The 22713-nt window shown below is 34.9% G+C and overlaps 2 protein-coding genes across 2 annotated transcripts; both read right to left on the minus strand.

Moving 5' to 3' along the window:
• Nucleotides 1-910: 910 nt before the first annotated feature.
• On the minus strand, nucleotides 911-4886 carry LOC145132624 (kinase-interacting family protein-like). Its single transcript, XM_079067485.1, has 3 exons — nucleotides 4688-4886; nucleotides 3872-4025; nucleotides 911-2077 (listed from the first exon to the last, which is right to left on the minus strand). Exons 2-3 carry the CDS (start codon nucleotides 4023-4025, stop codon nucleotides 1092-1094), a joined length of 1140 nt encoding a protein of 379 aa, XP_078923611.1. The 5' UTR covers nucleotides 4688-4886; the 3' UTR covers nucleotides 911-1091.
• Nucleotides 4887-13939: 9053 nt separating this feature from the next.
• On the minus strand, nucleotides 13940-15637 carry LOC145133055 (putative methyltransferase At1g29790). The gene has a single exon (XM_079067997.1). The coding sequence runs from the start codon at nucleotides 15503-15505 to the stop codon at nucleotides 14240-14242; it is 1266 nt and encodes a 421-aa protein (XP_078924123.1). The 5' UTR covers nucleotides 15506-15637; the 3' UTR covers nucleotides 13940-14239.
• Nucleotides 15638-22713: the final 7076 nt, after the last annotated feature.

The following is a 22713-nucleotide window of genomic DNA, read 5'->3' on the forward strand; positions in this document are numbered from 1 at the left end:
TCATCTAATTTGAACCAAATATCAAAATAATTAGGTTAGGCTTCGAAAACAAAATAACAATTACCAAACTCACATTTTAAGAGTAATAGGTAAGGTCAACGATCCAAAACATTTGTTTTTATATATTGGGATCAAACATGCCAACATACGGAAATCTTAAACATATTGATTATTTTTATAAAAACAAACTTTATAAGAATTTTGTATACATTACAAAATTACAGGGACTAAATATATTAAAATCCAAAACATTTATTGCAAAACTTTAAAACTAAAACATGGCAAAAATCCAAAACCAAAAAAAAGAGTGACAAAACTTTAAAAGTAAAAACATTTTCGGTAAAAGTTCAAAACCAAGAAAAAAGTAACTATTAGTAAGTAACTTTCAAATTAATATATAGTATAATAATTGGTAAAAGACACATTTCCAAATACCATCAAAACCATCAAGAGTAAATCAACAACTTCACAAACGAAATACATATGCTTTTACCCCCGATACCAAAGTCAATCTCACAAAACCATCAAGAGTAAATCAGCAACTTCACAAATAAAGTACATATTCTTTTACCCCCCATACCAAAGTCAATCTCAAACTATTAAAGGGAATATCTCAAATGCATTAAGAGAATATATAATTTATAGTACCTAAGTCATAAGTGACCACAAAAGTCAATAACTCATCCTAAATGGATTCACAAGGTCTTGATCAAATTTTAATTTCAAAACAAAATGTTTCGTAAATGCACTCATATGACATACTATTTTAACTTTTAGATACACATAGTATTTCAAATAAGGAAGAGTTCAATGTTCAAAATATAGTAATAGGCATGTGTTCTTGGTAATATAGGGTATTGGGGTCGTAGCATAACCACATAATATAACAGACGACATACAAACATTTAACTAACAAAAACAATACCACTGTAAATTTAACATTTTTTCCCTTTAAGAAAAACATGACAGAGGAGCAATGTCCAATATATCGCATTTGAACAAAAGAGACAACATCCATATCCATACTCCATAATACTAAATACTAATTAGTAATTACTAATTACTGATTAACACTATTAAGCCAAGCCACGTCAGCATGTAACATCAAGATGTGGCCCACACATAAACATATCAAACTTCTTCACCCGGTCCCACCACCCACTAACCTTCTTCCCACTCACCCCGCCACGTGGACCCTTCTTGTCCTTCATCACCTGCGCCAGACTTGTACATGTGCTACTATTACTTGTACTACTCATCGAACAACCCATCTCATCTTCCCCACCACTCCAACTCACACTACTACTACTCCACCCACCACCACCGCCGCCACCTCCTCCACCACCGCCACCACCACCACCCACCATCAACCGTTTTATATTAATACTAATATTACTCTTCTTTCCTTCAGTTCCCTTACTACCTTGTTTCATTAACTTCTCGTAATACTCTTTGTTTCGTTTCTCTAACTCATAGATCTGACCTTGAAGATCGTCGATCTTACGGCTGAGAATGAACACACGTTGATCTTCGGTTCGTTCGAGCAACACACATCGAGCAAGCTCACCGGCTTTACGTTTCATGAAGAGAGATTCCGAAGCGAGACGAGAGTTTTCGTTTGTTAGCACTACACGCTCCGATTCCAAAACATCTAACAAACTTTTCTGTAACTCGATCTTCTTCCTCGATTCTTCCTGAATCGAATCACACACCTTTAACTCATCCACCATGAAATCGTATTCGATAAACTTGATTACGAGTTCGGATATTACGAGATCTGAGGGAGTTTGTTTTTCAGGGGGTTGGTAGGAGATTGAGGTTGTTTGAGCGTCGTCGGAGAAATCGGTGGTGGTGTGGATTGAAATCGGACTTGGTGGTTGTGATTCATGGTGGTGGTTGTGGTGGTGGTGTTTGTAGAGAGTGCGAGTGTAGCGATCGGCTAAGTGAAGGTAGCGATTGTAGAGGTCGTGGAGGAGGGCGAGAAGTTCAGGGCGTTTCCGGTAGTAGAAATCGGCGCGTTCACCGAAGGTGTCTGGCTTGTCTTCTCCGTTGATTGATTGTATTTTATCCTCCATATCTGATTTGGCAAAATTGTTAGTAAAATATATTAATTTAAAAGTAATTATTTAATCCGTGGTTTTAGTAAACATCAAATGCCAAACAGTATAAGAAAATATGTTTAATTGGAATATTTTAATAACAAATTAGGTGTAAATATTGAGTTTTATTTTTAGGTTGAATATTTCCGATTAAAAAGTTGATGAAAATGTAATAATAACAGTAGACAGTAGACACAATTAATTCATCTTATCTTAAAACTTAAATTTTCTAGAGCAAGGAGAAAACTATAATGAGTATGAAATATTATTAAATTAAAGTCAAATACCATTATATGGCACATTATTAAATGAAAGTAAAGTAAATCCAATTACTTTCATTTGTCTAAGTTAAGGTTACAAGTATTTTAGCAAATCACATATTTACTCATTATATTCAACTTTAAATAAATAGAAAAGATTCTTAGAAAAAAAAATATTTAACGAAATCGTGGAAAAGAAAAGTCAGAAAAAAGAAGAAAAAGTCCCATAAGGTAATTTCAAAATTTGAAAATAAAGTAAAAAAGTTTCTAAATTTACAGTCCCTTTTGGATCAGGACGTTTTGTTCTTGGCATTAAATATAGATATTGTTTTTACTTTTGGAATCAGAAAAATAAAAAAGTTAAGGAAAAAGATGAAAGCGACTATTCATAAAAATTATTTTCGAGTACATACACCCCAGTCTAAACAGTCCCTCCAAAATCTTATTCAAAATCCGAAAGATTCTTGCCCAGCAGCTAAAAGAATAATTGCTTTTGCCAACGTCTATTTTCTCTTTTTTCATTTCTAATATTTGACCAATTCATTTATGTTAATTCATAACATAAGGAATAAAATCACAAAAATAACAAACATTTGGAATTCTTTTTCAACAAAATGACACATTTTTACACTTTACACAAAGTAATCACTAATCAAGTAATTTCACAACAGGACCATTTACATAATTTTGTCAACAAATTATATTTTAACAATTTTCCCCTGAATACTATTTTTTGTGATTTTCTTCAAGGTACAAGTTTAAAAAATAAATCCTTAAACAAAATAAACAAAAATAGGCAAAATAATGTGAAATAAATAATAGTGTTGCAGTATGTCAGTGTCCTATTATATAGCCCCGCTGAAAGGTAACCCCATTGAGTAGACGTTTCCGTCTCAAACTAATAAATAAATTTTCATCATAAATTATATATATTTCTGGCAAATCCCAGCCGTCCATACAAAATCAAATTTTTTTACCATTCCTTTTCAGTCTTCAATATATCTAAAATTAAATGCACCCAACTATTTTTTCTATAACATTTACTTATTTAAATGTGAACACAAAATAAAAAACTCAACAGACACCAGAAAATAAAATGTTGTCCTTGAATTACTCTTTTGAAACATTGGATGCTCGCCAAATCAGAAATTCCCTATTACTTAATTAAAATAAATATAAAAATTTTCAAAGCTTGTTTTTTTTTCTTCAATTATTTTTTTTATAGTTTTATGTACCTTTAAAAATGTCAAACAACACTGCAAAGTTTTTGACAAATAATCTTGTAACAACGTACGAATTATTTTTTAAGCATTTAAGTGATTACGTTAATCATTAGTAAGTATCACTAATTAATCGGAACACGTGTGAAAAATCTTCATTTGCAATTCAATTCAATAAACTTTTGTACTTTTTAACTTTTCAATCCAGATTCCAAGAAAATAATCGATGAGAAAAGCACAAATCGCAATTATTTCAAATTAGTTGACAAAAATCTGAGGAAAAGGTACGCACCAGATATCGAGAGTAGGAGCCATGAAGGTTTACTGATGAATCTGCTTTTACTCCGGCGTGATTGATCCGACGATGACGACGGCGATATTCCGTCTACGGCGGCGGAGGAGTTTGAGTAGGTTATAGGTAACATCTTATCAGCCGACCCTATCATCTGCAAATATCGGAAACAACGCTTCCAATTAGAAGCCAGATAGATATAATAATTGTACGATTATATTACACCAGATGTGAAATAATTGAGTAGAATTGAAAGTTCAAGTTATATACGATAATAGATTAAATAATTGTTGTTTCGTGTCGGAAAATAATGACCAGAGGCTTGGTTGGTGTAATCCTGGACAAGAGGTAAAGTATTTAATGCAGCCGGTGGCTAATTTCCAAGTTTGATTTCTCAACAACGATCAAAATATATAAATCGCGAAACTGCATATGGATTTGCAAGGAAACATGTATGGAAGAAGAATTAGAATAAGAACAACAACAAATGTATTGTAGCAAATAATGAGACGCAGATCTCGAGGTTTCAAACGGCTTTGATTTCAATTACATCAGTTCTATCTAAAAACACAGTAAACGCACATCGTGCCCTACAAGTAATGGAGCACAAGGAGCTCTTCGCTCTTAAATTAACACAGACGCATATATCTCTATCAAACGTTGTAGCCGATAATCGGGAAAAAAAATCCGATACGTTTGTTAAATGTATAAACAACATAATAATCGCGAAGGAAAACAGGAAATGAGGAACGTGAAGATGAAAACTGTCACTTCAAAATTCGAAAGCAAAATAGGAACAACAATGGAAATACTTACTTGCTGTTTTGGTGAACCGAGAAAATGGAAGTAGCCGGTGAACAGGCGGAGGATGGAGGAGAGAGAGAGAGATCAGAGGAGAGGTTGTCGGTAGAGAAGAAGAAAACTAGCTGGTGTGTACATGAGTTTTTTCTGTTTATACGAATGAAGCGACTTGTAGTGGGGATTAGATGAGGGGAAGGGGGGTTGCAGACTTTAAGTAGTTAAGTGCAAGTGTTGCCAAAATCCCGCAAAAGACTGGTTTGATTTTCAAAATACGGGTGGTGCCACGTGGGATATATATGCTTTTTCTTTTGACTCTTTTAATTTGAATAAAAGGAAAAAGTGTAATACTACATGATAAAATGTATATCTACTAGTTTTTAAGTATGAGTCAAAGAAAATACATATTAAAGTATAATGATAATTAATTGATAGATTTGAAATTATATCTATCAGTTTTACCTTTTTTTATTGTTTAGATAATCTCTTTCATTCATGTTTTTGGTTCTTTGCTTGATGGTTTTAAGAGCTTAATCATTATGGGTTCTTTGGTAGGATTTGAATTTTTAATATCTGAATTTTTAAGAGAACTGAAATTTTAAAAACTGAATATTTAACATGTTGTTTGGTTGGGACCTCTGAATTGTTCTGCTGAATTATTAAAAACAGCATCATTTCATTTGGATCCTCTAATCCGTGTTGGAATCTTATCCTCAAATATCAGTCTTGCAAATTGAAACCTCAAGTCATTTCACAAGGTCATGTCTATCAAAACCCCACTCCCAAAATGAATCATCAGAATCACTCATGTGTATAGATCATGAATGCTCTCTGTCCGGCTATATTGATCTCATTTCTCAAAGTTCTCACTCAAACTTGTTAACGGTATTCATTGGGCCTTTCAATGAATTTTAAAGGTCGATGCACCAAGATTCACCATTCTACAGCATAAGTGTTACCGATGACTCGCAATTCATTATCTAACTACTACATCATAGTGTAAACATGCCAAAATCTAAAAAAAGCCATGATTACCTTATCACTCCTCATTTCCATTAAACATTCTCTTCAAACATAATAGTTAGTCTTTAACAAATTTATAAAATAATTGAGAGTCATATTAACCATCAATAGGTATTTGTAGTGAGTCATTTTCAAGACTTATGTCATCGACTATTTCCTCTAGATTCGCCCAATCTTTTACACTTTCAACATGTTTACATGATGTTTCTCTTACTTGACAAAATCAGATTCCCAACTTTTTTATCACATGGGAGTTCGCCGTTATTTTACCCAAATCAGTAGTTCATTAACCCGCTTGCACCATCTACGAGTTACCTAATCACCAAACATAATACTCATTTTTTATTATTATTCTCTCAAATAAACTTTCTTTAACACCTAAGTATATCACTAATAGTGGTCCTAAAGCAACTTGTTTCTCCTTATTCATCACAAGTTAAGTCTGGGTGTGGAACTTCCACACTTAACTCGCTTAAACTATAATTATGATACCACCTTGAAACACTCCATATTTTCTCATGATAATTGGCATAAATAATCGACAATATTTGCAATCATGTCATGTCAAACGGAAATAAGGTCCCTAAATAAGGCAAATTTTCTGACTCCATCGAACATGCCACCTAAGACATCCCTAAGGTTGTTAGTCGCCTCGGAACTTGGCATTAAAGTTGCAAATCGTTGGATTCAGCGCTTTAGAAGGCGCCTAAGTGTCACACCCCCGGCCGACGGCAGAAATATCGGTTTGTGCGACGTAGGGATATTGGATCGAGGTATATATATATATATATATATATATATATATATATATATATATATATATATATATATATATATAGAACATAACACAAAAGTATATCACAAACGATAATTTCATTTATTATAATTTATTTGGGATTACATTTTTTAAAAGGTCAAGCACATATCATGAACTTAACTAGAAATGACAAATAGACGGAAATAAACTCCAACAATCTTCCTTGAAAACCTCATCATCGGCACGACTACCCTCCGCACTCATCTCCCTGAGAATACATGTATTTTTTAAAACGTCAACATAATGTTGGTGAGTGCACGAGTTTCTTTTATAGTTTTCTGCTTTATTTGGTTGTGTTAAATTAAGCATCATTATTCTTTTAGAAAAACCTTCCTTAAGATATTTTATATACCCTAGTTTACTATCTTTTTACGATACTTTATCAATCCTAAATTACTATATTTGTAGGGTATTTACCGATCCTATCTTATTATATTTTTTAGGATATTTTATTAATCCTAATTTACTATCTTTTAGGATGTTTTACTAATCCTAACGTATTTTTATCTACCACTCTAAGGCGTCCATGTTGGTAGTCGGATATCTGTGGTGGTTGTAATGTATTACAATGAGCCCCCATAATCAACGTTGTTTGACCAGTGATTCCCCGCCACGCCGCTAAGGATGAATGTAACACTTGGAGTTTGGTATGTTCCTTATTTGCCCTTTATATTTAATTTGTTGTATTATTGGTCCTTGGAGTAGTATGCGGGGCGTACCACATGGTACACTTAGCGTACAAGCTGAGAAGCTAGTACGCGGGGCGTACCACATGGTACGCTTAGCGTACTAAGGTGGAGTTTGATCGTGGGTGTGAGTCCTCGTAAGTTGGGCGTACGAGGGTTACGCTTAGCGTACGTGGAGGATAAGAAACCCTAATTTTAGGGTGTTACACCTTATTTAAAGTCCTTAAGTCCTTAGGGTTGGCCTCTTTACCCGCCTTCATTTCCCTAAAACCCTATATCTTGATCATTAGCCTCCATTGTTGTGTCTTTGAGCTCTTGAGAAGAATTTGGTGCTTATTTTTCTCATTTTGAAGAGATTGAAGAAGATTGAAGGTGCATTGATTAAGGTGAAGCTTAGAGATCCAGAATGATCACTCATTTTGCAAGTCTTTTGAGGTATCATGTTCATAACTTGTCTTCTCCTTGATTAGATCTCTTCATGTCTTAGTTTTTGTGCTTTTGGTCCCTTTTGGGTTAGCTTGATGGGTTAAGTCGTTTTTGGGGCTTATTCTTTTATATATGGGCATATTATGAGTTTCTTTGGCATAAAGTTAGTAACTTTATGGTGTTTATGGCCTCATGCATGCATTAAGTCATATATTGAGTCCTTTTGAGCTTTAAGAGCTTCATTAAGCCATGCATGCACATAAAGTTAGCAACTTAACGTGATAAATCAGCCCAAGGAAGTCAGATCGAAGTTGTCAAGTGGTGTCTTAATCAGTTAAGAGCTGGAAATGAGAGTTGGCCGAATGAGGAGCTACACTGGGCGTACAAGGAGGTACGCTTAGCGTACAAGCCCTAAGGTGAGTACGTTGCGCGTACAAGCTGAGTACGCCCCATGTACTCAGCAGAGTGGGCCTCGGATTATTGGGTCTTCGGTTTGGGCCATATTTTGGGCTTAGATGTTTAGGGATTTGTCGGGCCATCTGAATTCAGGTGTTTTGGGCTAGGAATTTTTGGACCTTGGATTAAGGCCCATGAAAAGGGTTTGGACCCAATATGGAAATTGGGCCATTATTGGGCCTTGGATGATTATTTTGGTATTTGGGCCTTTTTAATTGTAGGTTTGGGCCTTAGTTTTGGACCAAACTAAGTAAGGGGTAAAATGGTCTTTTTACCCTAATGGTTATAGATTGGAATCTAATTACTACTTGGATGTTATTTGTCATTGATAGATCGGGGATTTGTCGGACCAGCAGCCAGAGATTTATCAGTGTGATTTAGCAGTTCTAGGTGAGTTTCCTCACCATGTTTAGCGGGACGAAGGTGCCAATGCCGACCCATGATCTGTTATGTTAGAATACTCGTTGTCTGTGTGACACTTGTATGTGTATGTGCTTGTATGCTTACTGGGTGGGGCCCGATGGTTATTCTGTATGCTATTACATGTTATGCTTATATGAATTGTATGTGGGCGGGGTCCGTTGTGCGAGTTTGGGAGGGGGCGTTATACTCATTGGGCGGGGTCCGTTATGCGAGTTTAGGTCGGGCCCGTTATGCGAGTGTGGGCGGGGCCCGATACACTCATTGGGCGAGGCCCGTTATGTGTTATGTATGTATGGTATGTGGTATGCTGGGGAACTCACTAAGTTTTGTGCTTACAGTTTTCAGTTTATGTTTCAGGTACTTCCGGTTCCAAAGGGAAGAGCTCGGGATGATTGCAGGGCACACACCACCTTGTTTCACATTTTCTTGATTTACTCTGATATGATATGTTGATCGATCCATTTGTTTATCTGGATTTTTATGACGATGTATTTGGGATATCAGTTTTTATTAAATTAAAAATGAAATTTTTGGGTCTTATTTTGGGACGTTACAATGAATATTAACAGCTCACTAGCTCATTAACCTTAGGTATTTTATCTTTTTATCTTTTATCTTTCTTAGTGATTTCCTATAACTATCATAAAACCCTTAAATTTTATATTTGATAACTATATCTTTTAGATCTCATAATTATCTTGTGTGTGTGTATATATATATATATATATATATATATATATATATATATATATATGTTGGATTAGTGTCTAAGCCCATAACTATAATTGGTATATACTTGACCCGACCCGACATGGTCCATTTGGGTTGCATGGCATCGGGACATTTGGATAGACCTTTTGTGAGAAGAGGATATTTGTGACATATTAATATATTATAAGTTCTAATATATTAATATGAAATCATATATTTAATTAGTATTGATCAAGAATTAATTTGGAATTAATTTAGTGATCAAAAGAGACTAATTAAATATATGGGGATTGATTGTGTAAATCATTCATTCTTATATATGTGGGCTTATGATCCATGATTCCTTATGTTGGGTTTAACCCATGTGGTGACCCATGGATACTCCATGAAGGTTAAAACCCATAGAGCATAAGGAATGGGTAAAGTCATGGGTTACATGGTGTAACCCTAATGTGCACACTATATAAAGACCTCATTGGTTGGTGAAATTGGCACTAGTGCATACACAAGAGGGCAAGCCGATTTCTAGAGTGAAGTATCTCTTCTCATGGTTATTCCAAGTTGTTTTTATGTTATTTGAACCATTTGAGGTGTCACACTTGGGGCACTAGGCTCTTGATCTCCATGGAATCAAGCTACAACAAAGAGGTATGTAATTCTACTAGATTTTATATTACATGTACTTTATATTATGCTAGTTAGAACAATACATTGGAAAATTGATATTTGCATGTATAATAGAGAAAACATAGATCCAAGGTATTTAGGGTTGCATGTACACCATAGGAGTGTTAGAATGCTCATAACCCAACAATATATATATATATATATATATATATATATATATATATATATATATATATATATATATATATATATAGTATTTATATATATATATATATATATATATATATATATATATATATACCCTAATGATGGTCAATTTGATAATTGGATATTTGGACAGAGTAACAATTAGGTACAATGCATATCCCTATATTTGACCAACATTACTTCTGGGTACTATGTTATCCTAGGGATTTGACCATTATACCATCTAGGTATTATCTCTTCCCAGACTATCTGGCATCATAACTCTTAGGCATAATATCATAGCTTACAACTAGGTATAGTATTTGTAGCTACATTATCCTAAGGTTTCATTTTGATAAAGCAGTTTGATAAGCATGTATCCCCCTACCCCATAAAACATTTAAAAAGTGAAATTGGGGCCGTGAACTCACCCTAGTCGCGTGAGACCTTTGGTATAGGGTTGAATTGGGCTCGAGACTCAGGGGACCGCTCCAAGGGCAACTACTTCGAGAGATGCAGAGAGAGTGAGAGAGAATGGTGTGCAGAAGTGATCTGCATAACCTTCTATTCATAGTCATGAATTTGAGGTGCGCGCGTCGCGCATGATCATCGTGGCTCCATCCAGAGAATGTCACATGTCACTTCCCCAATTTGTCACGTCACTCGTAATCTACTCGAATCCGGTGTCAGTGTGCGACGGGCATAGGCACACACCTCGCGTGCATGAAAAGATTTTGTAAACATCATAACTTCTTTGTGTGAGCTTCGATCTAAGCCATCTTTATATCTATGTGATGATCTCAAGGGGTACTAAAACTCTCATTTAGGTTGTTTTAGCTAGTTTTGACTTTCATTTTTGTGCTTAAAACGGATAAAAATAAATAAATTTTCAATTGTATTTTTAGTTTTCTAGTAGATATCATAGTAGAAAGATCCATTGGACGAGTGGTTCGATAAAAACTCAACTTTGATTTTATGAATTGTGTTTTTTATTCGTTGCTAGTTTTTTAATAAAATTTGATGATAAAAATTTACAAAAACTACAAAATAATTTGATTAAATTTTGAAAAAATAACATATATATATTTCGTCATGTATTATTTCTTTTTATTTACTCTTTTTTTGTTTAAATTCAATAATTTTTTTAAGTTGCTTAGTTTTTGTTAATGAGTAAACTTCAAAAAATAAAAGTAAAACAAAAATCCAAAAGTTGGAAAACCAAATAACCAAAACGGGAAAAAAACATTCTATTTTCCAAAATAGAAAACCAAAATTTTGTTGGCTTTAGTCAAAGCCTCAAAGGCAAAGCAAACCAATGATCACTTCTAGTTATATGTTTCTTTTTTAAACAAAAAATCCAATATACTCCTAAAGTTAACACCTAATTTCATTTATGTCCATAACAAGACTTGAACTCTCGACCTCAAAGAAATGAGCACCACCTAATACCTGGGTAGAAGCTTTTGGTAGTTATAGGGTTCTTATTTGTCTATAATCCATAGGTCATAAATAGCTTTATTTGTAGCTTTTGTTAGTACCCTAAGTCCTAAGCAAGAACTAAAAATATATGTTGTGCGCTCAAGTACATGGCTCAAGTACATGATTTAGTGGATCAAGTAAGTTGTATAAGGTTGCACGGATAAGCATACTTTTAAGTTCTGACCATATCCTTCAAAGCTTTATTAGGATTTCTTAGCATAATGGTATATAGTATGTGGGAGTGGGACAACTATCTATACATCATTTCACCATAATATTCACCGCCACAATCCGATATGTCTCCTAAATTGTTTTTAGAACTACGTTACATAATGATAAGACTCATAGGATTCTCACATTTCCACATTCCCATTTCCCTTTAATAATAAAATGCACCAGGATTTGTATTGGAACATTACTCCCTTAGTGCAAGGTTTAGATCATAACTTTCTCTTCTAGTCCTTAGTCCTTAGAGTTGGTGTCAAATGTATAACATTAATTCTAGTTTTTGGAAGAAAAAAAATCAATTTATACATAGTTTTCTTGAAATAATAAGCAAATATTAAAAGCAAATTCTTATCGGATTTTGATCATCTATTAGACATAATATTTACATTACATATGGATAAGAAAAATTAAATATTCACCTATATTTTATTTCTACTCATTATCCTATCTATGTTTACTGATAACAAGTATTTTAAAATATTATTAATTTTATTAAATATAACACTTATCACCATTTAACATTTATAGAAAAGATTAATAAAAAACAAAAAAATAGGAGAATATTCATTTCTCTATCGACAATCCTCACACATTTATTACGAGAAGTATATTTTGATTTTGACCAAACAAACGGGTCATTATTCGCATAAAAGTTTAATATACGCAAACACCTTTATTACTTTAAATTAACCAACTTCCACAAAAGAGTTCACTTTGTTAATATAATCTTACAACAATTAGATCAAAAAATTTAAGAGGCATAAAAGCAAAACATTCTTCATATTTGAATGCCACTCATCGGATGCTTGTAACTACAACGAGCACCGACGGATTCGAGCACGCCAAGCCTATAGTGCCTCTTTTTACCCAAACACGGCTTACACTCCAACGATATTGCTTAAGCCATGTCTCTTCACCCTCTGGATGAAAATTGGTACATAGATAACGCAACGTCTTCACACATGACCGGTTCTCAAGCCTACCCAACAGGACACCACTCATGAGATCCAACTGTATAAAGAACATCTACCCTCTTCTAGCTTCCAAACTTCATCAATTTCGCATTACTTCCATTTATGTTGCTTTTTCTAAAAATTTATAGCATCGTCTTAGCCATTTAGACGCAAATATATATATATATATATATATATATATATATATATATATATATTGTTCACAACTAGGGAGAGATAGAACAGAGTTCTTCGCAAAGTTTGAGAAAAAAAGAATAATAATAAAATAAATAAAAATAAATAAAAAAATCTTTCTCTTATGTCTTATTCTCTTTGAAATTAATGCATCACAAAAGCCATCATTGAGAAAAAAGAATGAAATACTTTCTCAAAGAATCTGATTCTATATCAACGCACCAAACACTTTGAAATGAATATCCATTTTGTTCGTGAAAAAGTAGCTTGTTGTGAAAAATCTTTCTCTTATGTCTTATTCTCTTTGAAATTAATGCATCACAAAAGCCATCATTGAGAAAAAAGAATGAAATACTTTCTCAAAGAATCTGATTTTTTATCAACGCACCGAACACTTTGAAATGAATATCCATTTTGTTCGTGAAAAAGTAGCTTGTTGTGAAGTTCACGTCATGCATACTCCGTCCCACTATCAGCTCACCTCACAGACGAGTTCACCAAAGGACTCGTAAGACTTCTATTTGATGATTTTCGAAACAATCTCAACATTCGGTACAAACTAAGGAGACTATTAGTCATGGATAATATAGATAGAGATGTTTACTTACAATAGATAAGGATACTCTTGTATAGGGATGTGACAATTAACTGAAAAACCGAATCCGAACCATGTACTGATTGGAACCACATAGGGTATTAAGTTCGGTTCTCGGTTATTTGAATTTCATTTTTCTGTTTTGGTTTTTTCGGTTCTGGGTCGGTTGCGTCTAGTTATTCCCTATCTCATCCCTACTCTTGTATATATGTTATGTCGGGAATGAAATAATCAAGGTACTAAATGTTCATATTTATGAATATAGATGATCTAACGGCTCAGATTGTGTTTCTTGGTTTTGTGGCTTTTGCTTAAATAACGTGGTTATGTTTAAAACTCGCCCCTATATAATATAATGCCATGTGAAAATTTCTAACATAACAAATTAGTATAGCCATTCTATCTCATCTTATATGATCAAGTTCAATAATATAATTCCATACTAAAAGTTTTAAACATCCAATATAATTTCATCAATGGATCTTCAAGACACAAAATTCCTTGAGCAACAAGAAAATATACATAAGTACAAGAATCTAACTTGGTATTAAACTATTAATTTGACTAATAAGTTCCACATTCTAGCATACAACTTCCTTCCTATCGGGTATACGAACAAGCATTCTTTCATTTCATCACTTATTTCGCATTCTAAAAGGAATTTAAATTTATGTAACCATAAAATTCAATCAAAATTTCGCAATATATAATAGATTAAAATCACCAAACCACCAAGAACACTAGTCGTACCAGTAAAAAGAAGCTTCAAACTCTTACTGGCTTCTGAAGAACAGCAGATAAGTAAACCTCTGAATTCCCTGAACCATTAATCTTCTCTCCCACAACCCATTTCAGTTTCTTATACCCAAATCTTTCAATCAATCGAGTCAAATTCTTTCTCTTTTCATCATTAGAACAAAGAAAATTATCCAACCAAAACAACCCACCACCCCTAATGATCCGATCAATGTCAAACATCAAGAACTCGAGCTTTTCAGATCGTCCACCAATGTCTAAACCATTTCCGACATGAATCAAGTCAAAAACGTTTTCGTAAAATGGGAATCTGTGGTCTAAACTTAGATAGAGAGGAAAAATCCCTCTTGCAGCTATGAATTCGTTGAAAGGGGCATCGATGTTGAGAGTTGCAGTGACGACTGTGACGTTTTTCTCCGCCATTCTAGCGGCAAAAGTACCAGATCCACCGCCGATATCAAATCCGATTCTAATTCCACCACTTCCTAAAGCTAAAACATCGTCAATCAAGAAATCGTTTTTACCTCTTGATTTTACAAATCTTTGATTCTCATTTCCATTAGCGAGATCAAAACATCCAGCACAATCGCGATTTAGTTTCTTACTGTTTAAACAGATGAGATTCTTGCAACCTAAGCCACTCCAACTGTAAATCTTTTCGCTAACATTTCTCCAAAGTGAAAGTGGAAAAGGGTGAAGACCAACCTTGGGGATTGTTTTCGCAAAGCATCTTCTTCGAGGTAAAGGCTCGCATCCCTTCAAAATAAGCTTCTGTGAAAGACTCCAATCATCAGGGCAAGCTCCATTGGGTTTGTAATTCATGTATTGCGACAAAAAATCCATGGATTTGTAACACGAATGTCCCACAGATGCCACCATTTCTGTGATCCCAGTTCTTGAATCTTTACCTAATGGAAGCTGATTCCTTTGTAGAAACAATTTCAACTCGTTTGGCATATTGGGTGTTGAAAGATCAATGCTTTCGTATCCAAGAAGCTGTTTTTCCATCTGGGCAAGTTTCTTTTGGGAAGAATCGATCTCTCTGAGGATTAAGGAGACTTGTTCGGAGATTAAAGAGATGTTCTTGTGGGTATGATGGTGACTAAGGAAGTGAATCTGGTGATGGGGTTTTGGGGAGTATGTGAAGGCGTATAAGGCAAACAGATTTGTGGTTAAGACTGAAAATAACATGAGAATATGTACAGCCGACGAACAGACGGTGGCGCTCTTGAATCTTGCTGTTCCGTCGCCGATTTTGAGCGACACAGAGCCCATTTTTTGGTCGGAGTTTCAAGATTCGGGAAGAGGGGAAGAAGAAGATGCGGAGTTTGTGTAGATTTGTGAGAGTGAGTGAGGGAGCAGGTGAGGAAAAAAAGGTCAAGAAGACATTTAGCTGAATTAATTAAAGACAAGTAGAGAGGAGAGATCTTGTGATATGTCGGTTGAATTTTTAATAGTAAGCCAGAAAGGTTACCCTGGCTACGCGGGGTCAGAACCTTTCAATGTTTTTTTCGAATTGATAAATATGACAGACATAGAAAATGCAAGGATGAAAAGTCCGGGCTTTGCCCCGAAAAAAAATATAAAAGTTTTGACTGCAATGACCAAAAATGTGAAAATGGCTAAAGAATTAAAGGTGTGGGAATTAGCAATTTTTTAGAAAATGGATCAAAGTTGTCAAACCGTTAAAGTTTTATGGCCAAACTTTAAATATTAAAAGGTTCCAAAAAAGTGTAAAAATATTGATTGCAAAGACCAAAAATGTCAAAATGGGTAAAGAATAATGACCAAAGTTGCCAAAAAACATCCAAATTTAGTATTTCTAACTTCCAATAATAATACAGGGACCAATTCTGCCAAAAAAATGGGAAGTTGAATGGAACACAAACAAAATGACATGAATAAATTAATTAAGGAAGTACAGGGACCGGATATGTAAATCAAGGGACCAAACCTGGACAAAGTATCTCAAGTTTACTATTCCTTTCTTCCACAACTTTAATATATATATAATAATGTGTTCACACTTCACTCTTCACTCGTTCTCTCTTGGATGCTTTTGTAAGGGAATTTTTCATTACTAATTGAAGTTAAATAAAAGGAAATTTGAGGAAAAATAAAGTGGATAAGAAAGTGTTCTTTATGATATATTATTATTTAGTGAAATTGAGTACACTAACTAAATGTTTAAAGCAATTTGAAGAAATTAATTTTTTTTTTTGTGTGTTTGTGAAAGGACCGTCTATTTAGGAATGATACATTTTTGAAATGGAGTATTCCATCTCAACCTATTTTATATAGCGTTTCAGACCAAACAATCACTACAAATGAGATTTCAAAATAAATGTCGAAATAAATATCTTATATTTCCAATAAAGTTGACAAAAAGAAAAATTACATCCAATTGTGATGAGTTTGAGTTTTTACGAGTTGAGTTTGAGTTTTTACGAGTTAATTCTTCTTTTACTTATATTTGTTGCATTTATTATTTGAACCGGAAAACTTTAGTTTGCAACACGAAGAACGTGTCCGGAATGTAAATAACAGTTCCAGAATGTCATATTAATTCATAAGAGGTGTCTTAGGTAGGTAGTTACTTTTTTACTGGTAACGATCCAAAATATTAGATAAGTAGTTAAGTGAAGAATATCAAGTCTCATCCAGGTACACCTCAAATTCTTCGGTGTCTTCTTGAGAATGTAGCATGTGACTCCTAATGGTAGCAGAATCGTCGAGAAATCGTATGTTCGGGGGCTTTATAACCTATGAGTGCGTCATCGATAAAAAAGAAAAAGTTTTGAAGATGATGACCGAGACAATATAAATAAGAACAATGATTTGTTTTTACTTTAATTATACAAAGGAGAACATTTGAATTTCAGAAATAGTCCATGTACTACTGAGCTTACAAAAGCCACATCATCAAGTGGTAACAGACAAAAAAGTGTTACGTTCTAAATGATATTTATGCAAAAAAATGGCAAATCTTTTGTACCATTAGTGACTTTTTTCTACATACTTACACACAAACTTAAAAATACAATGTAAATATTTAATACTACGATGAAAATGAAATGACTTTTTTTTTGGTAAATAACGAAGTAGTAAAGATTATTGTTTGACAAAGTCAACGCTTTCACTATAACTTGGTTAGGAACAAAATCAGATTATAGCCTGCTTAACCCATCTTAGTTAATTTGTGGTATATAGCAAAGTAGTAAAGTTTAGGGTTCATGGCATTGTCTAGGTCGATGTTAGGTGTGAGCATGGTGCGGTTCGGTGTGGTTTTTAGCCAAAACCGAACCAAAAACCGCAACTTCGGTTTTTTGAAGTTTAGAAACCGCACCGTTCGGTTTTTTGCGGTTTTTTTCGGTTTTTTGCAATTCGGTTTTTTCTTTGCGGTTTTTTGTCAGTTTTTTTAATTTGGTTTTTGTTTTGCCTTTTTATTAAAACTCAAGTAACTCAACGAGTTACTTTGACTTGGATGAGAAGTGTTAATCATTTTTTGAGAAACTTTATGTAGACATGAGCAGCGCCAAAATTTTCAACCCCATCAATGTGCGACTCCTCAAAGATGTCGGTTAAAAGCCATAGACTTTGACTCTCTTATATGAAATGTGAGAATGGTGAAGGTTTTACCTCAAATACAATGATGGATATTCTTATAACGCTGACAAAATTAAAGCCCAAATGATATCTTGGAGATGAACCGATACCATCACCTCTTGGTTTGAAATCAAATAACATAACTACTCATCCAATATATTTCTAATGTTCGAATATAATACGAATTAAAAATAATATTTGTTTCACAGGTACATAAAATAATATCAATTAAGGTATTCATAAAAATGATACTATCATCACTAATACTCTTAATATTAAAATGTTAAAAAATATAATAAACAATATTTGTTCTTGTAAATATCACTATATGTATGCTTAAAAATATACAATCATTCTCTAATAAGATAGATATTTATATTTATATAAGTTTTAATTGTCGTGAGTTCTTCGTTTTTACAAATATCAACACTTAATATATATATATATATATATATATATATATATATATATATATATATATATATTCGGTGCGGTTTGGTTTTTTGCGGTTTTCGCAAAACTAGAAACCGCACCGTACCGAACATTTTCGGTTTTTGCAAAACTAAAAACCGCACCATCGGTTTTTATTTCGGTTTTGGTTTCTTGGTTTCGGTCTATGCGGTTTTTTCGGTTAGCGGTTCGGTTTTTGCTCACCCATAGTCGATGTTGTGATGTATATGGAAAACCATAAATGAATTTATTTTCAAGAAGAGAAAAGGCAGCTCAATGAGAACGACGAAAAATGTGTAGTTATTGTCACTTTGGTCCAAAAAGGTTTGGACTAGCACCAGAGGTCCAAACTTTTCATTTTGTTGCGAGTTTGGTCCAATTTTGTATAAACTTTTTCATAATGACTATTTTGCCCTTATTTTTTTTCTTTTTCTGTTTTTTTATTATTTAAATACTTTGTTTGATTAAAAGATAAAATAAAAAAGAAAATTTGCATTTCCTATTTTATTTTTATAAATTTTTATAACAAAATAAAAAAAATAAAAATGAAAAATCTCTTTCTCTCTCTCTCTCTCTCTCTCTCTTTTCTTGCTTACCACCAGCCAAAGAAAAATAAATTAGCGGTTGTCGCCGGCCTAGGCTGCCCCTCCGCCTCCCTCCGGTCAGGTAGCACCACCCCAAAGACCCGCTTCGATCGTTGTTGCCATTCATTTGACCTCCACGAGAGAAAGGAGATCGAGATATGAAAGTTAGGGTTTCTTGGCGGCTAGGGTTTTCAAATGGGGCGTTTAATGACTAGAAATCAAGGGGGAGACACATGGGGTTGCTCCGGCGGCTTCTGCTACTTCGTTACATAGCAACAATCAGCGATGGTGGATCCACATCAGCGGCGTCGGTGGTGGCAGGGGTTGCTCCGGCGGCTTCTGCTGCTTCGTTCCTTGCTGTTCCGACGAGCTCGACGAGAGGGAGGGCGGCGAGGCGATGGTTGGAGGTTGAGCCCGTTCCAATTCAACAGAAAAAAAAAAGATTAGAGATGGTGGTGTCTTGCGGTAGCTGAGGAAGAACTTCGACTGCAGCAGTAGCAGAGGCTTTTGGTTGGTGTTTGTTTGACAGGACAGAAGGAAGTGAGTGGTTGGAGTGGTGGTTTTCGGTGGTTACAGTGGTGGTGAGTGGTGACGTGGTAGGTTGTTCTCAAAAGGGAAAAAAACAACGGAGGAAGGGAGAGGGAGGTGGCACCGGTGATGGTGGGTGTTTCTTGGTGGCCGGAAAACAGCTCCACCTCCGGTGGAGTTCTCTTGCTCGAAAATGAAGAAGGAGGAGGGATAACCACCTCCTTTGAATGGTAGGATATGAGAGAGAGAGAGAGAGAGATTTCATTTTTTTATTTTGTTATAAAAAATTATAAAAATAAAATAGAAAATGAAAATTTTCTTTTTTATTTTTTATTTTAATAAAAAAAAGTATTTAAATAATAAAAAAACTGAAAAAGAAAAAATAAGGGCAAAATATTCATTATGAAAAAGTTTATAGAAAACTGGACCAAACTCGCAGCAAAATGAAAAGTTTGGACCTCTGGTGCTAGTCCAAACCTTATTGGACCAAAGTGGCAATTTTCAGCTAACTACAGGGACCATTTGTGCAGTTTTGTCATCTATATTAGGTACTTTTCTAGTCTTTGGTGTTTTATTGTAGACTTTTAGAAGATTAGCGCGGAGCGGTGAAGATTCGAAGGACAAACAGGGACATTTACGGGATTACCGGAAATGAGGTGGTCATCAAGATTTGTAAATTTAGAATGTTGGAGCAAGTTGGGCTAAGAGGAAAAGATGGTGAAACAAGATGATGGAGATTTGTATAGTTTATGGGCTTGGAGATTAATGAAGATTTAAAGAGCATGGGCTATAGAGTGGATAAAGAAGGAATTTAGGCTTAATATTAATCTACAAGTTGTTTTGGGCCACAAATCCAAACCTTGAAGATGTTAGAGAGTTAGAAGCAAGAGACAAAAAAGATAATGCATGAAAGGGACTTGTGCATGCAAGTCAAATATGACAGCTACTTTGTAACGCCCGAATCACATGTAAACTCCTTTAAAACTAGATTGTATTTATTTCTGCATGAGTGACCATAACGTTGGGCATAATTAAGGGTACGCGGGGCGTACCTCATCGAGACTTGGACATGGGGTTTCTCTCTAGTACGTTGGGCGTACTCGTGGCAGATGGAAACCCTAAATTTTGGGTTTAGACCCTATATAAACACCTTATGTCCCCTTTTGGCCTCTTCATGCTTAGCCTCCTTTCACCCCAAAGCTATTATTCGAAAACCTAGCCCCCATTAGTGGAAGTTTGTGACCTTTGAGTGTTTTTGTGGGTTTTTGGTACTCTTAGAATAAGAAGAAGTCCACTATTGAAGCTTGGGGAAGCTTAAGCTCCTAGATCCAGAACTTTCATCGTCCTTGCAAGCTTCTGAAGGAATAAAGCTTGTACCTTTATTTTCCTTTTCCTAGATCTAGAGTTGGTCCATGTTAGGTTATGCTTTTGGTCCCAAGATTTGGACTTTGGAGGAATGGGTTACTCTAAACGTCATGAGTGTCATTTCTAGTCATTTTTGAGTTAATGAAGTCATAAAAAATGGGAGCTTGGACACTCCCATTCATCTGTGCATGAGATTTTGGACATTAGAGTGTACTTTGGACTTAGGGTATGGATATGTGCCTTATTGAGCCATGCAAAGACATCAAGTTTTTGACTTTATCAATTAAGACGTCCCTTAGGTTGAGATCTATGATTTTGGATGAAAGGACTTAAAGCATTAAGGGATTAATATTGAGTTATGGTCATCTGACGAGTACGTTGGGTGTACCCTCCTGGTACGCACGACATAATAGGTTGTGGCCCTGTCCCCTTTCGAAAGAGATCCAGTACTCTAGGCATACACATCTTGTATACACAACGTACTCACCTAAAGCCCATTGGGTCCATTTTGGGATTTGGGCTAGTTTGGGGCTTAAGTCATTGTTTGTTGGGCCTCGAGTAGGAAGAGTAAAAGGGTCTTTTCCCCTTTGTGAGAGAGTTTATGATTTGGGATTTTATTTGTGGGTTATTACCCTAAACAGTGATTAAGATTGGTTTGAATGTGATCAGTGTGAGGAGCCACCATAGCAGCAACTTGTGTGTGACTGTTTATCATCGGACAGAGGTGAGTCTTCTCATAGTGTTTGGCGGGTAGAAGGCACCAATGTTGGCCCATTGTTTTTTTGTTTATAGGATGCTAGGTGTCTGTGTGACTCTTGCATGTATTGTATGTGTTTGTATGTGTACCAGGCGGGGCCCGATGTCGAGCGAGGCCCAATGCATGTCGGGCGAGGCCCATTATATGTATGGTGTTAGATGCCATTTTATGCATCTTTTAGGGTATTTTTCATTATTATTTAGGATCATATCTTCTACATTTTCATGTCATTTATTTAAATAATGTTTAGCCCATATATTTCGTTAGAATTCCCGTACTGCTCATGTTTTTATGACAATTTCAGATAGTTCGAGTGGAGTAGTGCTTTAGGAGCAATTAGGTACGCGTTTGGAGCTTAAAATGGAGTTGGAACTGAAGGAGGCTGTTGAGGAATGCTTGGAAGATGTTTTGGTCAAGAAACATTTGATCGAATTGATCACACGAATATAGAATCTACAATCTGAAGGTAAAGGATGTTGCTGGCAGCCTTGACCCCTGTCAGTATTTTGACCATATCTCATGAACCGTAACTCCGATTGATGAGATTCAAAATCATCTGAAAAGTAGACAAAAAAGTTTGGACGTCTTAGAAAAAACATGCGATTGCAACACTTGTCCATGCAATCCCATGGAGCCTTTATGCAATCGTAACTTTACTCGCAATTTGTCTTCAAGGTTTTTTAGTGCCAAAAATTCATCTGGAAGTGAAAACTCAAAACATGCGATCCCAACGTATGTACATGCGATCGCAACTTCCCTCTATGCGATCGCAAGTTTGCCAAAAAATGTCAAAATAGCATCCTACTTCATTAAAAAGTCACGTGACACGTTTTCTCAAAACATGAGATCGCAACTTTGAAACATGCGATCGCATGCGCGTCGTTTTTGCTTATGGACGTATAAATAGACCCTTATAACCTTTCAGTAACCTAAGTTGGCGATTCCTGAGGTTCCAGACGACGAAAATATGATTTTGGAGGCGTTTCTTCTCTGATTTCTGAAGATCTGAAGACTGTGCATCGTCTCCTTCAATTAGATTAGTAAGATTAGTTATTTGATGTCTCTTTTCATATGTTTTATCAGATTTTACTCTTTTAGCCATATCTGGCTAAAACCTTAGTTTTAAGTTCTACAAAGACAAGTACTTTTCATGTGATTGATCATTAGATCTGGTTTTTGACTTGTGTTTCTAT

The sequence above is a fragment of the Lactuca virosa genome, chromosome 8, assembly GCF_052849685.1.
Source record: "Lactuca virosa cultivar CGN04683 chromosome 8, Lactuca_virosa_CGN04683_v6, whole genome shotgun sequence".
Classification (NCBI taxonomy): Eukaryota; Viridiplantae; Streptophyta; class Magnoliopsida; order Asterales; family Asteraceae; genus Lactuca; species Lactuca virosa.

Bases quoted from the DNA above. Each gene is read 5' to 3' on its own strand.
- LOC145133055 (XM_079067997.1), bottom strand. From the start codon at position 15,505: ATGGGCTCTGTGTCGCTCAAAATCGGCGACGGAACAGCAAGATTCAAG.
- LOC145132624 (XM_079067485.1), bottom strand. From the start codon at position 4,025: ATGATAGGGTCGGCTGATAAGATGTTACCTATAACCTACTCAAACTCC. The intron at 2,078-3,871 runs GTGCGTACCTTT...TTGCCAAATCAG, and splicing joins GCTCCTACTCTCGATATCTG to ATATGGAGGATAAAATACAA.